This window comes from Pezoporus wallicus, unplaced genomic scaffold (genome assembly GCF_028554395.1).
Source record: "Pezoporus wallicus isolate ANWC-B61680 ecotype Strahan unplaced genomic scaffold, APGP_CSIRO_Pwel_v1 contig_5696, whole genome shotgun sequence".
Lineage (NCBI taxonomy): Eukaryota > Metazoa > Chordata > Aves > Psittaciformes > Psittacidae > Pezoporus > Pezoporus wallicus.
This window is the reverse complement of record NW_026642402.1, coordinates 249785-269820: the sequence shown is the minus strand read 5'-3', so window position 1 is coordinate 269820 and position 20036 is coordinate 249785. Positions and strand designations below refer to the sequence as shown.

Here is a 20036-nt window from a genome sequence, read left to right as displayed (position 1 = left end):
CACAATTCCTCACACAGATCAAGTTTTCTAACCTCATCATTACTTTTTGATCTCCACTCTGAAGAGGAAATACTGTATTTTTCCCACATGATGAACAAGGATTTCTTGATAGTACCGATGTTACTTGTGCTCACCAGCTATCTAACAGGTTTTTGTTTCATTGTGCAAGATCCCATTTACAAACTGTAATGATTTAAACCCTGGAACCCCTCCCAGAGCTTCATCACAGCTCCCATTGAAAATCCAGACTTGCATTCTTTAATTTGGAAAGTATGATCTAGTTTGTCTCTGAAAAGAACTGCACAGAATGTTTTCTTTTTCTAGAATCTGTATCACTTCTAAATTAGCAATGATGAACTGCTGAAGGAAACACATCTAAGCAGCACAACCTTAAACTTGCACGTTCTTCTGCTGCATTTAAAAAGAACTCAAGCAAGGCTGACTCTTAGGCCGATACCTTTAAAGTTTCATCAAGATACATCAATATGACCTAGGTGGGTATTTCAGATGGAGAATGAAGTTAAAAGCTGCAGAAAACTGCTTTGCAAATGCCATAAAGGCTGACTTGACTATAAAATCTGACATAAGGACGTGCCCATAAGGATGCACATTTTTCATTCTGTTTTAATTAACATGATGCTATCGTGTCTCTTCAAAGACAGGCACTGTTGTCGCTCTGAGCTCCTTTGGGATCAAGCCTCTCCTTCGCATCACCATTGTCAGCTCATTTGGCTGGCCTGCAGTTGGAGGACTTATGTTTCACTGTAATTTCTTCCAAAACATTGAGAAAAGGCTCTCACTCTCTCTTTCTCATTAGCTCGATGGAAAGAGCATGTCTTCAGGCAGCTATTTAAAGTTCCAGTCAAATGGAATTACTGAAAGCTGTTCTTTCATAGGCAAGGTCAAAATTGTTTGATACAGTAAAAGAGTTTTCAAGGCTTACGTCACTGGAAGGAAGTACATATTATGCCCTTGTATTTCCAGTACACTTTGAAAGTCTGTGTGTCCACCACTTGTAGCCTCAGAGAGCTTGTGTGTCAGTGAATTGGCATCTCCCCATTGCACAAACCTCCATCCTTTTAATTCCTCCAACTCCTCGTCCACCATAGTAAGAAGCATCTACTGTGGGCCATTTCTTGGTAGGCAAGGGCTCTTGTTCTTCTTCCTGTCAATAAATTCAAACAACATTTACTTCAAAAGATAATTTTTTCTTTCCCCACTAACTGTCTTTTTAACTATATTTCACTAAAGTCCACAGAGAGTAAGTTTTCTCGTGTCAGGTGTGAAAGTTCAGATATTTAACTTTCCCAAGGGTTCAGCAACTTCCAAACAAAATCTGGTCATGTTTGGAAGTACTTCTAGTATTTCGCATGACAAAAGCATTGGTGGTGACCATCAGTGAAGTCCAAATGAAGAATCTGTGCGTTCTACTGGCAGTCATTTATTTGCTTCATCCTTTTCCTTTCCACAAATAAAAATAAGCAAAACATACACAAAGAGAAGAATTTGGAGTGGCTTCTTCTACAGAAAATATAATGTCTTCCGCGAGACAGATCATCAGGCCTACACGTTTGGATTCAACAGACGGTGTTCAGCAGATCTGCAGATAAAGGTTACACAGTTTCCTAAGCCAGCCTTTGTCAAACTTGCTCTTGGCTGCCTCAGCTCAGTCAAGTGTGCCTCATCATGGACCTAACTGTCAGAGTATGCTTGATTATGCTCAAGCAATCATCTAAATCAAGACCAAGGGGGAAAAATACTGAAGACACCAGAACATCCTCTAGCACATTATTGCCCGTAAGAGGGAGAGAAATTCCCTTGTAAGGCTTGTTCAGTGTCTAGAATGGCAAAGCTGTGGGAAAATGCTCTTTAAGTCATACAGGAGTCTTTTGATTGTTATAACAAGAGCTTGTCAGTCTTTCTGTTTTCGCTCCAGAATGGGAAAAATAACGTTCAGCTATACTGGGATAAAGCCTCTAGATATTTCTGTGAATTTGGCCTTAATTCATGCCACACTGAGATGAGTGAGGCAGAACAGAGATTTGGACTTTAGCCATCCTGTTCTCATCTTAAGGCTTCCCACAGGGTAGTTCTTTCTTCCGAAGCAGCTAGGACAAAGAGCTGAAGTCACAGAACACAGGAAAGCACAGAGTGGTGTGGTGTTAAGCAGTGTGATGAGCGAAGCACCATCATACCATACCTCTTTGGGAGCTGGTGGAGACGGAGGGGGATCTTTGATGACCTGAAAGAGCCAAACATACAAAAGCATAAGAAACTGCATTGACAGCATCCAAAACCCAACAGAAAATTTTAAGAGTGAACTGTTTCCATCTGAGTCCCCTATATCTGTTTGCAAACTGGCAACTGCTGCTGCCAAGTCCCTTGGGTATCGATTACCAAGGCCTTCTGGAAATTAACACCATCCATCTAATAGAAAATAACATCCATTGACTGGCAGACACTCTTTGGGCATACGTGTCTGCCACTTTGCTTCCTGATCGGACAGGATTCAGTCATTCAAAGTAATAGCCAGTGATTAAACTCTATGGAGTTCATTAGCAAGCCTGGAAAGAAAAGCATTATAAGGTCTATGTGAGGTCTTGATTAATCTGGGGCCAAGATGCCGGCTTCCTTGTGCCATGCTACTGAATAATTTCTGGCGGAATGATAAGTGTGAAATGCCTGCTAGTAGGTCAGGCTTCACTTCTAGACGTTTAGAGTGTTTCCACAGATCTCACATTTGAGATCTAATCATTTCAAGTGTGTAGCTCCTTGACTGTTCAGTGTGGCACTCCTGCCAGCAGCAGGGAGAGTCATGAGGCTTCTCAAATGGCTTCTGGATAAGACCTGCTCTTAGGATAATTTACTTACAGCTATATTTAAACCTCTACCTATAGTTTCTTCCTGTTCTCTTTCTCACATACATACTGTACATCTCAGGGAGTTCCTTGCTACTGATAGGAATCCACCAAGCAGAATAGAGAGGGGAAGAGGATGAATTCAGATGAAAAGTGAATGCCAGCCATTCTTCAACAGAAAAAGCAGATTTGTGAGCTAAAAAGTATTCTAGTGATGTCAAGTCATCTTTTGCACTCGGCTTTTGTATAGTAATGACTAAAAAATGCCCCATGAGTATCAAGGAGTCTGTTTCAGCTATGCCTTAGTATTACATAAACATGACCACCAATGTCCATGATAAATAATGTCACTGCAGAGATGCATAGCCTCATACATAAAAGAAATGTACTTTTCTTGACCAATAATCAAGAGTTTTCCTTCTTGATTTCCATTTCAAGACACAGTGCTACCAAGATAGTCACTAGTTACTGCCTGTGGACTTTTAGCGCTGGATACAGGAATTATGTCAAATAAGGGAAGTTACAGCACCCCTAGAAATATTTTTCCATAGCACTTCAGGTTTGAGATACTTAACTGTTTGTCAAGCAAGCTCAGAGCACTTGGAGTGGACTGAAAAGCCAACTATGGATTTTAACCAGGCATCCTTTGCTGCTATGATGTCAGACATTACTTTTCATGAATTAGTGCTGAAAACTTTTTCTTTCCACCCATCAGGAATTTTCATGTTACTTAACAGAAATGGATTATTTAATCAGCGAAACATTCCTGAGAACTAGCTTGGAATTACTGCCCTCATTTTACAAGAGCAAACAACACAGAGGGATCACAGGACAGATTCTGTGAGATACTTGGATGCTGAGCAAGGTTTTCCAGGGCATGAAGATATTTAATTCTCACTGAAAGCAATTAAAAGACTGGAAATGGTAAAGCAGTATTTCAGTGTATTAAGGGTCACCTTATCTTCTTTAATTCACATTCCTATTTCCCTTTTGCCCATCTCTAATGATTAGCTCAAAAAATGGATTTTGCTGCCAAGACTGCAAGCTTGTACAGGGGGAAGGCCTAGCTAGCTTGTGGCTTTATAGAAATATGCATTAAATGGTATTATATGCATATATAAATATGCATTAAATGGTATTATCACTCCACTTTCTACAGTTCAACAATTCTGAAGTTTTGCCATCTCCCCCAAGCAAAGACAAACTTCTTTGTGGCACATACTAAAGTTTTCTTGGGCCCTGTGCATACTGATATTTACGGAATCAACATTTCTACCCCAGTGAACCAAGAAGAACTACAGGTATACCTCGCTGGGCTTCAAAAGAGCCAAGTCAGTGGCAGTTTGATTCTGTAAATGAAGGATCTAATCCTGTGCCAGCTGCTAAGCTCCCTGAAGTTACAGGGTACACTTGGCTTGAAGCTAACCAATACATTAATTAGCTGCTATTTCTAATAGCTTCAGAAAATGAAACTTGTTTTAAATGTGACAGTGGTGTGAGAAAATAGTCTGCTTTGAGTAGCAGATACTCACCCCTGCTGACAGAAGTGGAATGCAAATGCCTGCATCCTTATGTTTCTACAGGCTCCTCACACATTCCCTCTCTCTCACACGCACACACACAAAGATTATTTTCAGTCTTGAGTGATATTTCAAGTGAAATCAGTAGAAAGCCACTTTTAAGCCATTTTTTAGTAGAAAGCCATTTTTAAGAAACAGAAATCCAAGGAACTGATGCAGCTTTGGCAGAAAAGAATGCAAATGTAGCATGAAACTGCACATACTGGAGATCTTAATACTGCAAATTACCTTTCCCTGAACTTGATTCAGATGGTTTAAATAGGGAAGACTGAATAATGCTGCTGTCTTATTAACCCCAGGTAGCGAGGGTTCACTTCCTAATTTTGTTTTGGCTTATCAGCATCATCATCACCATGAAAGGCTGCATCTCATTTATTTAGTTGCAAAGAATGAAGAACTGAGTTTGGAGGAGAGCTGATTTCTTAAAGAAAGAAAAAAAAGTTAGTTGCTTCAGGCAACAGTCCCTTTGATCTGCTCATTAACACTTTTCAAATGTTCGCGTGATGTGGGCATTAGGAAATGTCAGCACCAGAGCCTGAAGCCAGCTTGATGCGATCATATGCTCTGATATTGAGGGAAGAAGAGTGAAAGAACTGTCAACAGTAAACTGCTTTAAAAAAAAAAAAAAAAGGGTGGGAGGGAGGAAGAACAAGGAAAAGGAGTCCACCTACCCCAACATTGACCTTACAGCGAGGAACACAGTCAGGACTGAGGCCCAGCAAGAATGGAGTGCCTAAATCAGCTGAGGCTTACTGTGGAAGGGATTACTTGCTCATGTGGCTCCAGACACTCACTGTGTTCTGTCCAGGACACCTTTTGCCTCCCTCTCTCCCATTTGATTCTGAAGCATGGGAAGTTTACAAGGCTTGAGGGCTGCTGCTTTCTCCTTTGCTCCTATTCTTTGTCCCACAAAACTAGACGCTGCACTCTGCCAGGGAAGCAGAGTCAGAGAAGGTCCTGCCTGTGCCTGATTTGCTGCCTCTCATCAAGGACACCATCACCAAAACCCAAAGCTGCATAGCCAGAATTGGCAGTAACATGTACTGTGAGAACCTCAGGTGCAGAAGAGAGGGAGAAGAATGGAGGAATGGTATAATGGATGGAGGAAACAGACATCAAAACACAAGGAAAGGAAAAGAGTTCAGTGCAAGAATATATGGGTTTGGAACTCAGTACTGTTGTAGCAGTGAGTCTAAAATTACCTTTCCTTTTCAAAGAAACAAATAATATCCATAAGAGGTGGGGCGAAGACACCAGAGGGCACTAACATTTAAAGTGCTGTGGCTTTATTGGGCCCACAGAAGTCAGGCTGCTTCTTAGTAATAATTTACCAATCATCCATAGATCAAGACGTCCCCAGAAATAGCCAATTACTCCTGTATCAAACACTATATCCAGGAAAGATACTCAGGTAAGTTACCATCCCTTAAAGTATGCATCAGAAAGGAACAGACTTAAACCCAAGGTGAGTGAGAACCAAGGGATGTTTTCTCACAGCTCAGTGCTGCTTTGTGGAGATGTATCTCCACACAAGAGACCAGTCCAGAAAGAACCCTGCCTTAATGCCACAGTGCATCCTCGGCACCCAATGTAGGATCTTCACTCTGTAATTGGTTATAAAGGGCATCTCTTCCCATGAATTGGGTCCTATCTGAGATACCCCTCCAGAGCTCTGCACATGTGTTGATGTATACCTGTAATATAAACTGAACTCTTTTCACTTGTAACAGGCATAGGCTGGTGCAGCTAACATTTTAATGTATTACACTAGCATAACTACCAAAAGGACTGGAAATTAACCTGCAGAACTATAGATCTGACCTTTTTTTTTAATGTAGGGCTTGAACATCAAAAAATCCAGAAAGCACCTTACTGATGTCATTACAGAGTCACCACTGGGAAGAGAATTCCTCCTCTCAAGAGGATGAGATACTGCAGTCACTTCTTACCGTAATGAAAGGAAAATGCACAGTATATGAGGTTGTACTACAGCATGAGAACTGACCACTGACAAGCATTGACTTCTTGTTGTGGTTTAAACCCAGTCAGGTAAGTTGTTCACTCACTCCCAGTGAGTGGTGCCGAGCTGACAACAATCGAGGTCCGTGTCCGTCTCCCTCCCCCCCCCCCCCGCACCGGGGCTCTCCTCTTCCCCGCTCCCGGAGGAACGGGGAGGAGGATCGAGAGAGTGCAACTCCTATGGGTTGAGACAAGAACAGTCCAGCAACAAATCACCACCGCTACTATCAGCTAAAACAATGATAAGGGAAAATAACAAGGGAAGAGAATACGATACCACCGGCCAAGAAAGCGAGTTCCACCCAGAAGCCCCTGTCCTTCCGGGTAACTCCCAGTTACCCCCCTACCCCGGGCATGACGTGCTGTGGTATGGAATACCTCCCCAGCTAGCCCGGGTCAGGCGCCCCGTCTCTGCTTCCTCACGGCTTCCCCTCCTCCCTAGCAGAGCATGAGCCTCACAGAGTCCTTGGTCAGGGTAAACATCACTCAGCAACAACCGAAAACATCGGCTTCACCAACACTGTTCTCGAGCTAGAAGTCAAAACACAGCACTGCACCAGTTAACACAAAGGAAAAACATGACTGCTACTGCTGAACCCAGGACACTTCTGAACACTGACCAATATGAAGAGTATTTGGATTTTTTTCACTGCATGTGTAAACTTGATGCTGAAAAAAACCCTCAAACATCCACTTGGCAGATGAGGAAAACTGAATGCACAACTGAGTATGGTGTGATCAACTGCACTTCCAGATGCAAAAGACTTATTCTGGGCTAACATAAATTGTAGACACACGGATTATGTTCTGACAGTCATATTCAGCTAGTGACAACCCCTACTAAGGCGAGGTAAGTTGTACTGAGAGCTCTGACAAACTAGCCTATTTGTAGCTGCTTTCTACATTTGGAAAGTATAGAAACTAAGAAGTGTGAAGATGGTCCTATGAGTTAAGGTTACCTAATTACTTTAAATAAAGAAAATTGGAAGCTTTCTTCTTAGTGATTTTGAATTTCCCTTTTCTACAGAAGACTCATGATAGAAAACAAAGTTGAAGTAAAATAGCTAACAGGCAAACTCCTGAGATTTGTGATGGGGCTGTACTTTGAAGAATGAGACAGAAGAGAGTCTTCTTATTAGAGATGAGTTCATAGAGGACACAGAAACCCCAGACCATGAGGATGCAGATGGGAGCTGAGGATTTCTTGCCCTAGGATAGCCTGAGGTCTGACAGACCGCACCCAAGCGTTTCAGCATGGTCAGGTGAGAATCAGAAACGGGTTCTTCTGCTGTCCCCAAGACAAGCCCAAGACAAGACAAGGAGTGCAGTTAACATCCTGGAAGCAATCTCCATTCCCCAAGTCCTCAGCACTGTCATTGAACTGGATGAATAATAAACATGCACTCTGATGAAGAGAGATTCAATGTATGCAAAGGATTATTAAGACAATAAGGGATTTCTACCTTGAGAGCCCTTAATGGATTACAAATATCAATTTTAAGTGCTAGTACTTCTAAAATATCGATTTCAGGGTAACATCTTCATACCACTATGGCAAACAACTTCCAAATAATAAAAGGCTTTTATGAAAGACTTTTACAGAAATAGAACATGTGCTTACTCAGTAGAAAGCCAATGAGCATCACAGCAGCATGCTGGTGCTGGTTTCCCTGCGTGCAAGTCTCAGAAAGCCAGAAGCACTGCTAAGAGTGCAGCCCTCAGCGTTGAAGTTGATCTGTTCTTCCATTTAGTGTGTATTGCTAATGACAGAAAACTCCCTCAATAGACAGCATATGTCACATGTAGCTCTCCTGTTAATAAACCTGTTTCCCATGGTATCTGTGTTTCCCAGCCTGAGTTTCCCTATGAGTTATCATCATGAGTCAGACATGCATTGACAGTTTCCAACAGTCTTTACTCACCACTTTGCAGCAGAGGGGCCAGAACCACCAGAGCAGAGCGAGTGCCACTAACAGTAACAACACAAGAACAGCAACAAGAGCTGCTACTCCACTAGACTGAGAAGAAAGCAGAAAGACAGTGTCAGTGGATGTTGCAAACAACTGCTGCCAGTATTCCCATTCACTCCAAAACAGCTTCGTACTGAATGATAAAAATCCCAAATGAGTAAGGCCCAACTTGAAGAAAACAAAGTGTACACTAACTGCTAAGAAATGAGCTGTTGCTGGACACAAACAAAGTAAGACTCCTCCTGAGTCTGTGATGAGAGGTACCTTCCTCTTCTTTCTGTGACAACACAGGTCTGTATGGATTGGTGGGTGGAATTTTAAGGAATCTCTCCTAACAATACACATATAAGGCTATTATGCTTATTGCCCACACACCTGGGGCATTCACACTGCATAGGGCCAACACGGTCTAGTGTGAGGCTTCCCTGCCCATGGCTGGGGGGTTGGAACTATATTATCTTAAGGTCCTGTCCAACCCAAACCATTCTATGATTCTATATACAGCACACTGAATATCTGTAGTAGTGCTGTTTGAACCTGAACCCACCATCCTGAGATTTTCTGACCAAGTGTTACTGTTTCCAGCAATAGTGCTTTTAGTAAAGACATGAGCAGCCCATCTCCCACCACCTCAAAACCACATCCTGTAGGTGCTTTTATTCTTACACTTGGGTGTTTCGTGCTGCTGTGCTGGTTTAGTACAACGTGCAGAAAACAGTGCAACAGTGGCCTTGGGAAAAGAGAAGTTGTTTAGACTTCAGGTGAGGAAAAAGGAAAGGAAGCTAATTTTTTTAAACTAAGAGAATTTGAAGCTTTCTTCTTAGTAATTTTTGAATTTTCCTTTTCCACGAAGACTTGTGATAGAAAACAAAGTTGAAGTCACTAAGGCTGGTATACAGTGTGAGTAGTCCTGTCAAAGTGAAAGAGGTTGTACTGGAGATACACCATTACAACTGGAAGGTGAAACTGAGCTTTGTTCCAAGTTTAGAACAGGTTGCCCAAGGAAGTGATCAATGTTCTATCCCTGGTAGTGTTCAGAGTCAGCTTCAACAGCGCCTGGAACAACCTGGAAGTTGCTAGTGGAAGGTGTCCTTGCCTGTGGCAGGGAGTTGGAACTGGATTATTTTAAGTTCCTATGCAACCCAAACGAGTATGGGATTCTGTGATTCTACAGTAAGTACACGTAGATGCAGTGACTCATACATGTTTACGAGAAGCAGGTGGGATGTGTGCCACAGTGCCTAGATGCCACATATCTTTTGTTTGTTTTCACTGCAGCACCGTGTGTTTGCTAGGGGAGGCTATAACTTATAACTCATCTACACCAACCAGCCATCAGCTGCTCAGCTATCAGAATCAGTGGAACAATTCCAGCAATGACCCATTTTTTGCAGTTGCCCATCTGCTACTATGGAAACAGCAGCTCTCTTGTGTGGAGCTGTCTTTGCTGCAACGTGTATGAAAGGCAAAGAAAAAAATAAAAAGAGGGTGAACAGAAGTACAACAATTTTTTTTTGTCAATGCACATCTGCACTCTTTGTGTTTCCTGTTAGTGAAAACTTCTGACTGAGACAGCACAGCAAAGGGAAGACCCAGCAGTGTGGTAGGGTGCTTTTGCATCGATGCTTTGTTTTTACCTATCTCTGCAATCCTAGCCATTTTTAAGGGGGCACAGGGACAGACTGGAAATGGACTTAGATAAAAACAGCCCTCTGCTAGTTTCCAGCATCCTCCTGTGACTGTACTGGCCTTACATTACCATGTCGAGAGGCTGCTTCAGCATGTTTTGGGGTAAGATTGAAATGCTTTTGAATGATAGAGCCTTTAAACAGAGAAATGTGATTCGGGTAGTATGTGTTTCTTCAGCTCTCAATTCATTCAGGCTTTCTTCCTGTAACTGAAGGGCTGAACTGACATGACTCGGATCTCTACAGTTACAAAAGTATTTAGGTTTTAAATGAACAGAAGAAAAATCTCATTTTTTCTCTTAGGTTAATTACCTACGAGCAATAAGGTGGAGATCTCAGAGCAGCCTTCCAGTATCTGCAGGGGGTCTACAAGGATGCTGGAGAGGAACTCATTATCTGGGACTGTCGTGACAGGACAAGGGATGATGGGTTTAAACTGAAACAGGGAAACTTCAGGATAGATATAAGGAAGAGGTTCCTTACTGTGAGGGTGGTGAAGCTCCACACCTGGCAGTGTTCAAGGCCAGGCTGGACAGAGCCTTGAGCAAAATGGTCTAGTGTGAGGTGTCTCTGCCCATAGCAGGGGTTTGGAACTGGATATTTTTAAGGTGCTTTACAACCCAAACCAATCTTTGATTTTATGATTCTGTGACCAAATACTGTTGGAAGAATATATGCTAATGAGCAGCAGGTACTGTTCTGTATGTTCTGTGCCTGACAGAAAAACTGCAGTCAAGTCAATTATTAAATGAGAGAGATTTCAAGAAACAGGGTATCCATGCACAGCACGCTTTCCAAACCTCCAGCCCTACGTAGTGGTCTGGTGTCAAACTGCAAACATTTCACCTCTCTTGCCTACATAATACAGAAGAGACAGGAAATTAACAGACAGCGGGAATGTGAGGTAAGAAATTGGATATATTACATTAGGAAAGTCACTGACTGCTAAGTATGTGGTTTATCCTAGAAGCTGTTGTTAACTTCTCTCTAAGCCTATGAGAAAACATAGCCAGATGTTCACACTACCTTAAGCCTAGGCTAAATTTAAGTGCTCCAGCCTGTGCTTTGACAAAGACTATCTCCTCTAATTAACAGAGTTGAGAGCCTGCACTCCATATCTGGGCATCAAAGTCAGGTATGTAAAGTTACGTGGCATTAGTATCCTCCCATAGGATTATAACCACCTTCAATACCAGGCTGAAGTCTGAAGGTCCTGTCTACTCAGCTTCAGCCTGCTCCCACTGATCCCACAGCATGTCGGAAGTGGACTGTGCTGGAACAGGACCCGAGGTGACTGTCTCACACCTGGCTCTTACCAAATGATTACTGTTAAAGTGAGCAAATCTCTGATGGCATGGAAGCTTCCCAATATTTTGAAAGCCTCAGCTGCACATTGTGCTAAAGTCATTTGTTGTAATATATTTAGCAAAATACAATTCCCAAGCTCCAGAAAAATACAAGCCCTGCCCAGACCACAAACACACAGACACTACTTGGATCTCACAGCCAGAGCCAGCTGAAGTACCCTGGGAGAGGAGATTTCCAGGGCTTTTCCTCTATTTAAACTGTTCTGCAGATGGTCTAAATCAGCAACCCCTGAAGCAGCTAGCAGAACACATGCAACATCAGTGAGAGGAGAAACCCTTAGAGCCTACATCAGAAGGCAAAGGTAAAACTCCAAGCCTGCCCCATGAGACATGGCTTTTGTGTGTTATTAGGAAGTCTCATATGATACGTATAGCAATGCTTCACTTACATAGGGTCCTGCAAAAAAAAGATCTTCCTAAAATAAATCCGTTTTCCAGCTTAATGGGAAGAGTTAAGGGAATTGTTTTCTATAACTACAGGAAAAAATCTTGTCTGTAACCCCCACATACACACATGCTTCATCAGAGAACTAGCTGAAAACCCTTTGTTGTGTGTTATAAAACAGATTCTAAGCGTGTGTCAAAATACAGAGAAAGCATCTTAGGACATACATATATGTGAGCACTACACATTAAGAACTCAGGTATCAATAGAATTCTGTCTATTCTATATGTGTCTGCACAGGTGTATTTGTAGTTGGGTGCTCCAGATGTCCACCAGGACTTGCCATGCGCTGAGGTTCTCTGCACTGAGAAGTTGTGCAATGGTAAAGCCAAAAGAGAAACTGGATTTCAGGATTTTAGACTGACTGATGTTATCCGCTTACTTACACACTCTGAAGCTGTGATTGTTAATGAGCTGGACATGAAAGATTGCCCTTCACTCAAACTCACCAACACTTCCAGAGTTCTGTAAAGAAAGAAAGAGAAAACCAAGAATCAGTAGCCATAAAGCAGTCAGTAACAACACATACATGCTACAGAGGCACTTGTCCATACAGACTGTGTTCAACAAAGAACATTTTCCAAGAGAGGAAATGGGAATTGAGCTGCTCTAGATATCAGGAGTGACTTGGCTGCTACAGGGTTGGACCTTGGGGCATTCAGAAAATAGTTTTGGGTTGTCCTGGGTTCAGCAGTAGCAGTCATTTTTCTCCTTCTTGGTAGCTGGTGCAGTGCAGTGTTTTGACTTTCAGCTCGGGAACAGAGCTGATAACAAGGATGTTTTGGTTTGGTCAAGGACTTTGTGAGCCTCATGCTCTGCCAGGGAGGAGGGGAAGCCGGGAGGAAGCAGAGACAGGACACCTGACCCAAGCTAGCCAAAGAGGTGTTCCATACCACAGCACGTCATGCCCAGGATGTAACTGGGAGTTAGCCGGAAGGGCTGGGAGTCTGCAGGGTTGGAGGAGGTATGGGTCAGTGCTTGGTGGGGCGGGGGGGCAGAGTTATCGGTTGGCTGGTGATGAGGTGATGTATTCTCTTCCCTTGTTATTTCCTTTATCATTGTTATTATTGGTGGTGGCAGCAGTGATTTGTGTTATACCTCAGTTACTAAACTGTTCTTATCTCAGCCCTTGGGAGCTGCATTCTTTTCGATTCTCCTCTCCGTCCCTCTGGGAGTAGGGGGAGGGAAAGAAGGGGGGGAGTGAGTGAACGAGCTGCCTGACTGGTTTTAAACCACAACAGGGTACTGTGTTGAATCCTACTGGGAAATAGTCTGCTTGATAGATAACTATCAGAGTACAGAAAAACCCTTCACTACTTTATGGGGCATAAATTACTCTGAAAAGTTTTACATCAAATCAAATGAAGTTCAGCTGTAAAAATAACACTGTTTTGTCTGTTCCATAAGCAACTCTTTAGTCATAGCAGACATTATGGATAAAAATGTCAGATAATTATAAATGGTCAAGACTTTCTATAAATAGTACTCCAACACTGCTTACAAATAGTATGTGATTTACATTTTACAAATTAACCTTAGAAGAAAACAACACATGGTGCATGTTAAATATAAGATGACTCTTCAGCTTCTCTGGCTTGGATTCCCAAGATTCAGACAGTTTATATTATGCATAGATGTAATTAAATAAAAATATAGATATCCATGAACTAATAACATGATTAATCATTTATACCATTCTTATATGTCATGAATTTTTATTCTGGCACAAATGCTTTTGTCAATATGGAGTTCAAAGCTATTTTAACTAATTTGGCTAATTTCTTTTTTCAGTTTTAGTAAAAATGAAGCAAGCTGTGTCTGCTAAACTAATTTTTAAATGATCTGTGTTATGAATAATTGATCTAACAGAAAGAATAACTCTCATTTATTTCTAACTATTGTTGGAATAAGTGAATCAGAACAGATAAAAATAAAAAATTAATTCAGTTCCCTTCCAGCACACTAAATAAAGCAAACTATACCCAAACTTTTGTTGGTGATGAATTTTTTTTTACACTTGGTGCTTTTTCCCATGTTTTGCTTTGCCATTTCAATGAGAAGTGCTGTGGGAAATTTAAGCACAACAACTTTGCTTGACTTAGGCTGAAGAACCCTCCTGATTGCAGTGCAGGACAATCTCATGCTGTACCGTTTCTGGATAAAGGACTTAAGCACACGCTGTGATGTTGAAAGCCCAGATCCTGACAAGTGTCCCTGAGGAAATGTGTTCGTTTAAACTCTTCAGCCTTCTGGAGATGTGTGCACCATAAGCATATCATACCAAGCTTTCAAGTCGCTAACCTACAGCCCAGTTACAGTGATGTGACTCACTCTGCTGGCCTGGGGTCACATCCTTCTGCACCCAGGTAAAAGCACTGCATCACCTATAACTGGGTGTAACTCAAGCACAGAATCATAGCATGTCTCAAGATGAAAGGGAGTAACAGAATTCAGTCCATAAATACTGAGGAATCCACAGCACACACATATAGTTTTGGATAGCAACTTTTCAGTTAAGCACAAATTTAGAGAGGAAAGATTAATCTCTTAAATGTTTTCTTTTCCCCTGTTAGCCTTGTTTTTTTAAAGCAAGACTCAGAGAAACATTCCACAGGCTGTGCACGAAGTTCCAAAAGCGGTTACTCCTGAGCAAGGGCATTTACTGCGATCACATTTCATAGAATCATAGCATCACAGAATGGTTTGGGTTGGAAAGGACCTTAAGATCATCCAGTTCCAAACCCCTGCCATGGGCAGGGATGACTCACAGTAGAACATGTTGCCCACGCCCACGGCTCTGTCCAACCTGGCCTTGAACACTGACAGGGGTGGAGCATTCACCACTTCTTTAGGCAACCTGTTCCAGTGCCTCACCACCCTCACAATAAAGAACCTCTTCTTTATATCTAACCTGAACTCCCTGTTTCAGTTTGAACCCATCACCCCTTGTCCTATCACTACAGTCCCTGATGAAGAGTCCCTCCCCAGCATCCTTCTAGGCCTCCTTCAGATACTGGAAGGCTGCTATGAGGTCTCCACGCAGCTTCCCTTCTCCAGGTGGAACAGCCCCAATTTTCTTAGCCTCTCTTCATACAGGAGGTGCTCCAGCCCCTGATCATCCTCGTGGCTTCCTCTGGACTTGCTCCAACAGCACCATGCCCTTCTGTTGAAGACATCAGAACTGCACACAGTGCTCCAAGTTTCCTGAACATAAAAGCTGTTCAGCCCTTCTACTTTGAACTTTCTGAAGTAATGGTGTGTGCCGTAGCTGGGATGGCACTGATGGTTCAGAGCCTGCTTTCATGGGAAGAACCCTTCCAACTGCTCTAAATCCACAGATAGTCCACCACCCAATTTTGATTTTTAAATTAACATATCACATTCTTTAAGAACTTAGTTTTTTATGTACCCTCTGCTTGACTTGATCTCCAATCCTATTTTAACTGTGTCTAAATACATTGTAGCCTTTTCCTCAGCTCTTTTACCTTTTGTTGGAACTATTTCTGTAGTCTATTGTTGGACAAAACTCTCACTGAAAGAAAAAATAATTGTGCCTTTGCAGCAGTGAAGAACTGCTAGATTTGGCCAGTAACATCTGACCAGAACTGCTGCCAGCTACTGAGGCCAAATTTCCAAAACACATTCAGATGCTTGCTTTTTCCCCATTTCATATAAAAAAACAAAAATAAGAAATGAATATGAATCTTCTATCTCCCATGGGATTTTTTTCTGCTATCCAAGCAAATCCTTTTTGCTGCCTGGCAATATCAACCTTGCCTCTGACCCATGTGTGTTCTTCTTGTCAGTCAGCAATATCTTCTAGCATCGTTCACCAGGTTTTTTACCCTCCAGCAGTTTGCTGATCTGTGCAATGTGCCATTACCAGTCCCAAACCTATGTGATTGAAAGGGAGGGTGCATCAGTGGCTGAGTGCTGCTGCCAGCACTAGCAGGTACTATATCTGAAATGTCATCTACTCGGCATCACATGTTTTTCATCTGAGCTACTAGGAAACAAAACACATCTGAGAGCTCAGAAGAGAAGTAAATAGCTGTTGAGGCCTGTTCTCACTATCCTACCAGTATCACTAAATGCTACTCATAGAATCATAGAATGGTTTGGGTTGGAAAGGACCTTAACATCATCCAGTTCCAACTCCCTGCCATGGGCAGGGACACCTTACACTAGACTGTGTCACCCAAGGCTCTGTCCAGCCTGGCCTTCAACACTGTCAGGGGTGGAGCATTCACCACTTCTTTGGGTAGCCCATGCCAGTGCCTCACCACTCTAACAGTAAAGAACTTCTTACTTATATTTAACCTGTTTCATTTTAAACCCATCACCACTTGTCCCATCACTACAGTCCCTGATGATGTTTAATTTCATGTTTAATTCACGTTTATGTTTCATTTTCCTGTATAACAAACACTACCAAAAAAACCCCAAAAAACAACCAACCAAACTGCTAAGTCCACTAGAATGATAATGGAAATTATTTCAAACAGATATTCATAGAAGCATGTTTCCACATACCCTCTTTCCACATACCCATACAGCTCTTCAGGAAACAAACTCCCGCTTTTTGCAGCAATGCTTCCCATCCCCTCCAGGATGTCCTCCACACCTTGACTGGTTTGTCAGCAAAAATCTACGTGCCACCATGCCTTAATCTGGAGGTGGGTGCTCTAACTCGCTGAAGTACTGCCTTTCACACTAACTGCTTCAGTGTGTGAGACAGACAGCGTACCCTGCGAATTCCTGGACCTGTGACTTAGGTGTTGGAGTTTCTTGGCTGCCTTAGAAAAAGCCCAGCTTTCAAGCCTTAACAGTCAACCCTGTTAAACTTCTCACACCGTTTCCCTCTTACGCATTAAACCTTGAAGAAAAAGTCACCCTTTTTTCTTTTACTTTCCCTGTGTTGTGCACCAAACTACATTCTCCTGCTTCAATACATACTATTTTCTTCAATTTTTAGGGGCAGTTCTCTCTTGCCTTTGTGTGTAACAGCTGAATGAGGCTTTTTCTAGGAGTGTTCTGTAGCTGATAGTCTATTTGCCACTGTGAGCTCAACAAGTCCTGGCTGCAGCATGCAACGTCTGTCCACTTAATTATTATGAAAAGAAACTATCTTTTTAGATGGTCTTTGCTAGCAAATTGAGCAAAATGGGAACCTGAAACACATATGGATGAAACACTACAGAAGACTTCTGTCTTCTACTAGAAAAAGCAGCTTTTAATTCCAGCCCCAGCAAAAATATTTGCTTGGATGATGTGCTGTCTAAGCCTGAGTGCTGCATTCCAGCTCTATTCACTTATCTAAGTATTTCCCCTTGGATTTAGGAGAAAAGGGTGTATGGACATCTGTAATCTATTCTCTTATGTGACCTGCCCCAGTCCCAGAGGGGTGGTGTGCTGAGCAGGTGTGGTCCCTGGGACACAACTCAGCTCTTTTCTTTAGTGTCAGAACACAGCCACAGTCAGGCATCAGGCACATGACAAATAAACAATTGCTTTTAGAGTGCATGAGCTGGTGAAAACAGATGCTCAGAAGTGCCACAGAAATCTCAGTCCGGCACAACTGACCAGGAAGAAACTTGCCATTAACTGAACAGTACTTCAGGTGTGGTCTGCTCTTGTGACACCCCACTGGGAGTACTGTGTGCAGTTCTGATGTCTTCAACATAAGAAGGAGCTGTTGGAGCAAGTCCAGAGGAGGCCACAAGGATGATCAGGGCCTGGAGCACCTCCCGTATGAAGAGAGGCTAAGAAAATTGGGGCTGTTCAGCCTGGAGAAGGCTGTGTGGAGACCTCAGAGCAGCCTCCCAGTATCTGAAGGAGGCCTAGAAGGACTCTGGAGAAGGACTCTTCATCAGGGACTGTAGCATAGGACAAGGGGTGATGGGTTTAAAATGAAACAGGGGAAGCTGAAGTTAGATCTAAGGAAGAAGTTCTTTATTGTGAGGGTGATGAGGCACTGGCACAGGTTGCCCAAAGAAGCGGTAAATACTCCATCCCTGGCAGTGTTCAAGGCCAGGATGGAGAGCCTTGGGCGACATGTTCTACTGTGAGTCATCCCTGCCCATGGCAGGGGTTTGGAACTGGATGATCTTAAGGTCCTTTCCAACCCAAACCATTCTATGATTCTATGATTACCGTGAAGTCTGCTCAGGCTGGTTCTTGAAGGCCAGTTCTTGAGATGGTTGCTAAAATGGGGAGCATACCCATATTTTTAGGAGGTACCATGGAGCAAGCTCCTGTTGCCCCCTGGGCCTGACTCTACTTCCAGTGTGGTCTACAGATCTGATACTCATTCACAGCAACACCTCTGTACACCATTCTGGCCATACCCAGAAAAGGGCATCAACACCACAAGTGTCTGAATGAGAAGCAGGCCCACTGCTCATTGGATTCTGTAGGTTTCCAGTCCCTGGTGCCACCTGCCACCTCAGCTCTGTGGAGCTTTGCATTCCGCAAACCTTTAGCTGTCAGGCTGTCTGACAAATATCCCAAGCAACAGGCTCACTGAGCAAGCACATCAGCTATCAGAGCAAATACAGAACAACCAGTTTCCCTATCAGCTTCCATGCTGATACACTGCTGCAGGGATGAGCTATTTCCTAGGAGCTGATCATACTCCCTCAGTTCTAGTAGCCACAGAAGTGAACTCAGACAGATAATTACCTCATCCTCAAAAGGGTGAAGCTGTCAACATACAAAATCAGTCCCTTCCTGAAACTGTCATGTCTGTAAGGGATAAGAAACACGTTTTTTCATTTCCTTAGCATCCACCTGTTTGATGGGCTACGCGTGCTGCTAATTCATAGAAACACTACCCCTTCAAATTTGGAGTTCCAAAAACTAGGTGTCCTATTTCTTCCACTCGCTCATTCACAAACATCCACAAGAAAGACATCTACATAAATACATCTATCATTTACTACTAACTGTCTACATGTGTGAGGCTTTTAGCTCAGTACTCTTGCATAAACCTCAAATATTTTGAAAATAAAATAACATCCAGCAGTGATTCTATTTTTTGGGCACCTTCATTTCCCACTGGTGACTGTATTTCACAAGTGCTGGGTTCCATCAGAAAAGCTCAAATCAGCCAACAGCTGAACCAGCCCATGTCACAGCTAATGCTCGGAAATCTTGGGGGCCGTTTCTTCTATAGACTGGAGGAAAACCATTTAAAGGCTTATGAGGCTGCAGTAATTTTTCACTATAGGCTTAAGCTCATGAGGGAAAGCGCAGCACAGGTTTTGGTCAGCCAGTCATAAGATCGTACCTTCAGTCTTCCTGTTGGAGTGGGTCAGAAATGCTTCAGAAATGTCTCCACAGGCACTAGCTGCCCATGTGAGGCCCATGTTTGAACGCTTGTTGGGCTCTGTTTCATAGAACCTGGTGACATAAAAGGCACAACTATACACAGAAGGGCAGACTGTCCCTAAGGTACAACAGACATTCTGACACAACCCTATTTCGCAAGGGAGGGTTAGAGTGATACGTATTTCATATCCGCACAGAACAAAACCAAATGTCAAGTTCTTGCAAGCTGCAAGAACAGAGTATCTCCTCAAGTCAACCCCAGATAAAACTCACAAATAATCTGGAAATGTAAATGTTGATGTTGCTATAGCAACCCAGGAAGACACCCTTCAGTGCCCAGCTAACACCTCACCTCTGCTGCCTGACACATGCTACATGGGTCATGGTGTGGTGTTCCCATGCTGTGCACACAAGAAGGGGAAGCAGACCCAGAGGTTCTGATACCGGAGGCTGGTTCAGGCCTTCTTGCAGTTACACTCCAGAACACAAGGAGTCGACCAGCTTCTCTCTGCCTGACTTGAAAAACACAGCTGTGGGAACAAGCCTCCAAGGAAAGGCAAGGGCAGTCCTCCACACTGTTCTTCCAGAACACAGCAGTACCCACATCCAGAAGCTACTTAAGGCTTTTAGGCATGACACTCGTTCCTACCTTCTGATCACTGCTAACACAGTGCTTGAGTAAAGGGCAATCAAAGAGATGGCAAACAGAGCTAACAAGCATGTGTAATTAACACACTGTGCAGCTACCCACACACTCTCTTGCTTTTTATGTACCACAGG

General features: G+C 42.9%; 1 protein-coding gene across 2 annotated transcripts in view; it reads right to left on the bottom strand.

Annotated features, from left to right (window-relative positions):
- ANTXR2 (ANTXR cell adhesion molecule 2) overlaps window positions 1-20036 on the bottom strand; it is a 109213-nt gene that overhangs the window by 38923 nt on the left and 50254 nt on the right. For both annotated transcript variants that reach the window (XM_057429883.1, XM_057429884.1), the window contains exons 11-14: window positions 12314-12392; window positions 8380-8475; window positions 2201-2242; window positions 1070-1165 (exon numbers count right to left, since the gene is read on the bottom strand). In XM_057429883.1, coding sequence (XP_057285866.1) covers window positions 1070-1165; window positions 2201-2242; window positions 8380-8475; window positions 12314-12392 — 313 coding nt within the window. The remainder of the gene's footprint in view (window positions 1-1069; window positions 1166-2200; window positions 2243-8379; window positions 8476-12313; window positions 12393-20036) is intronic.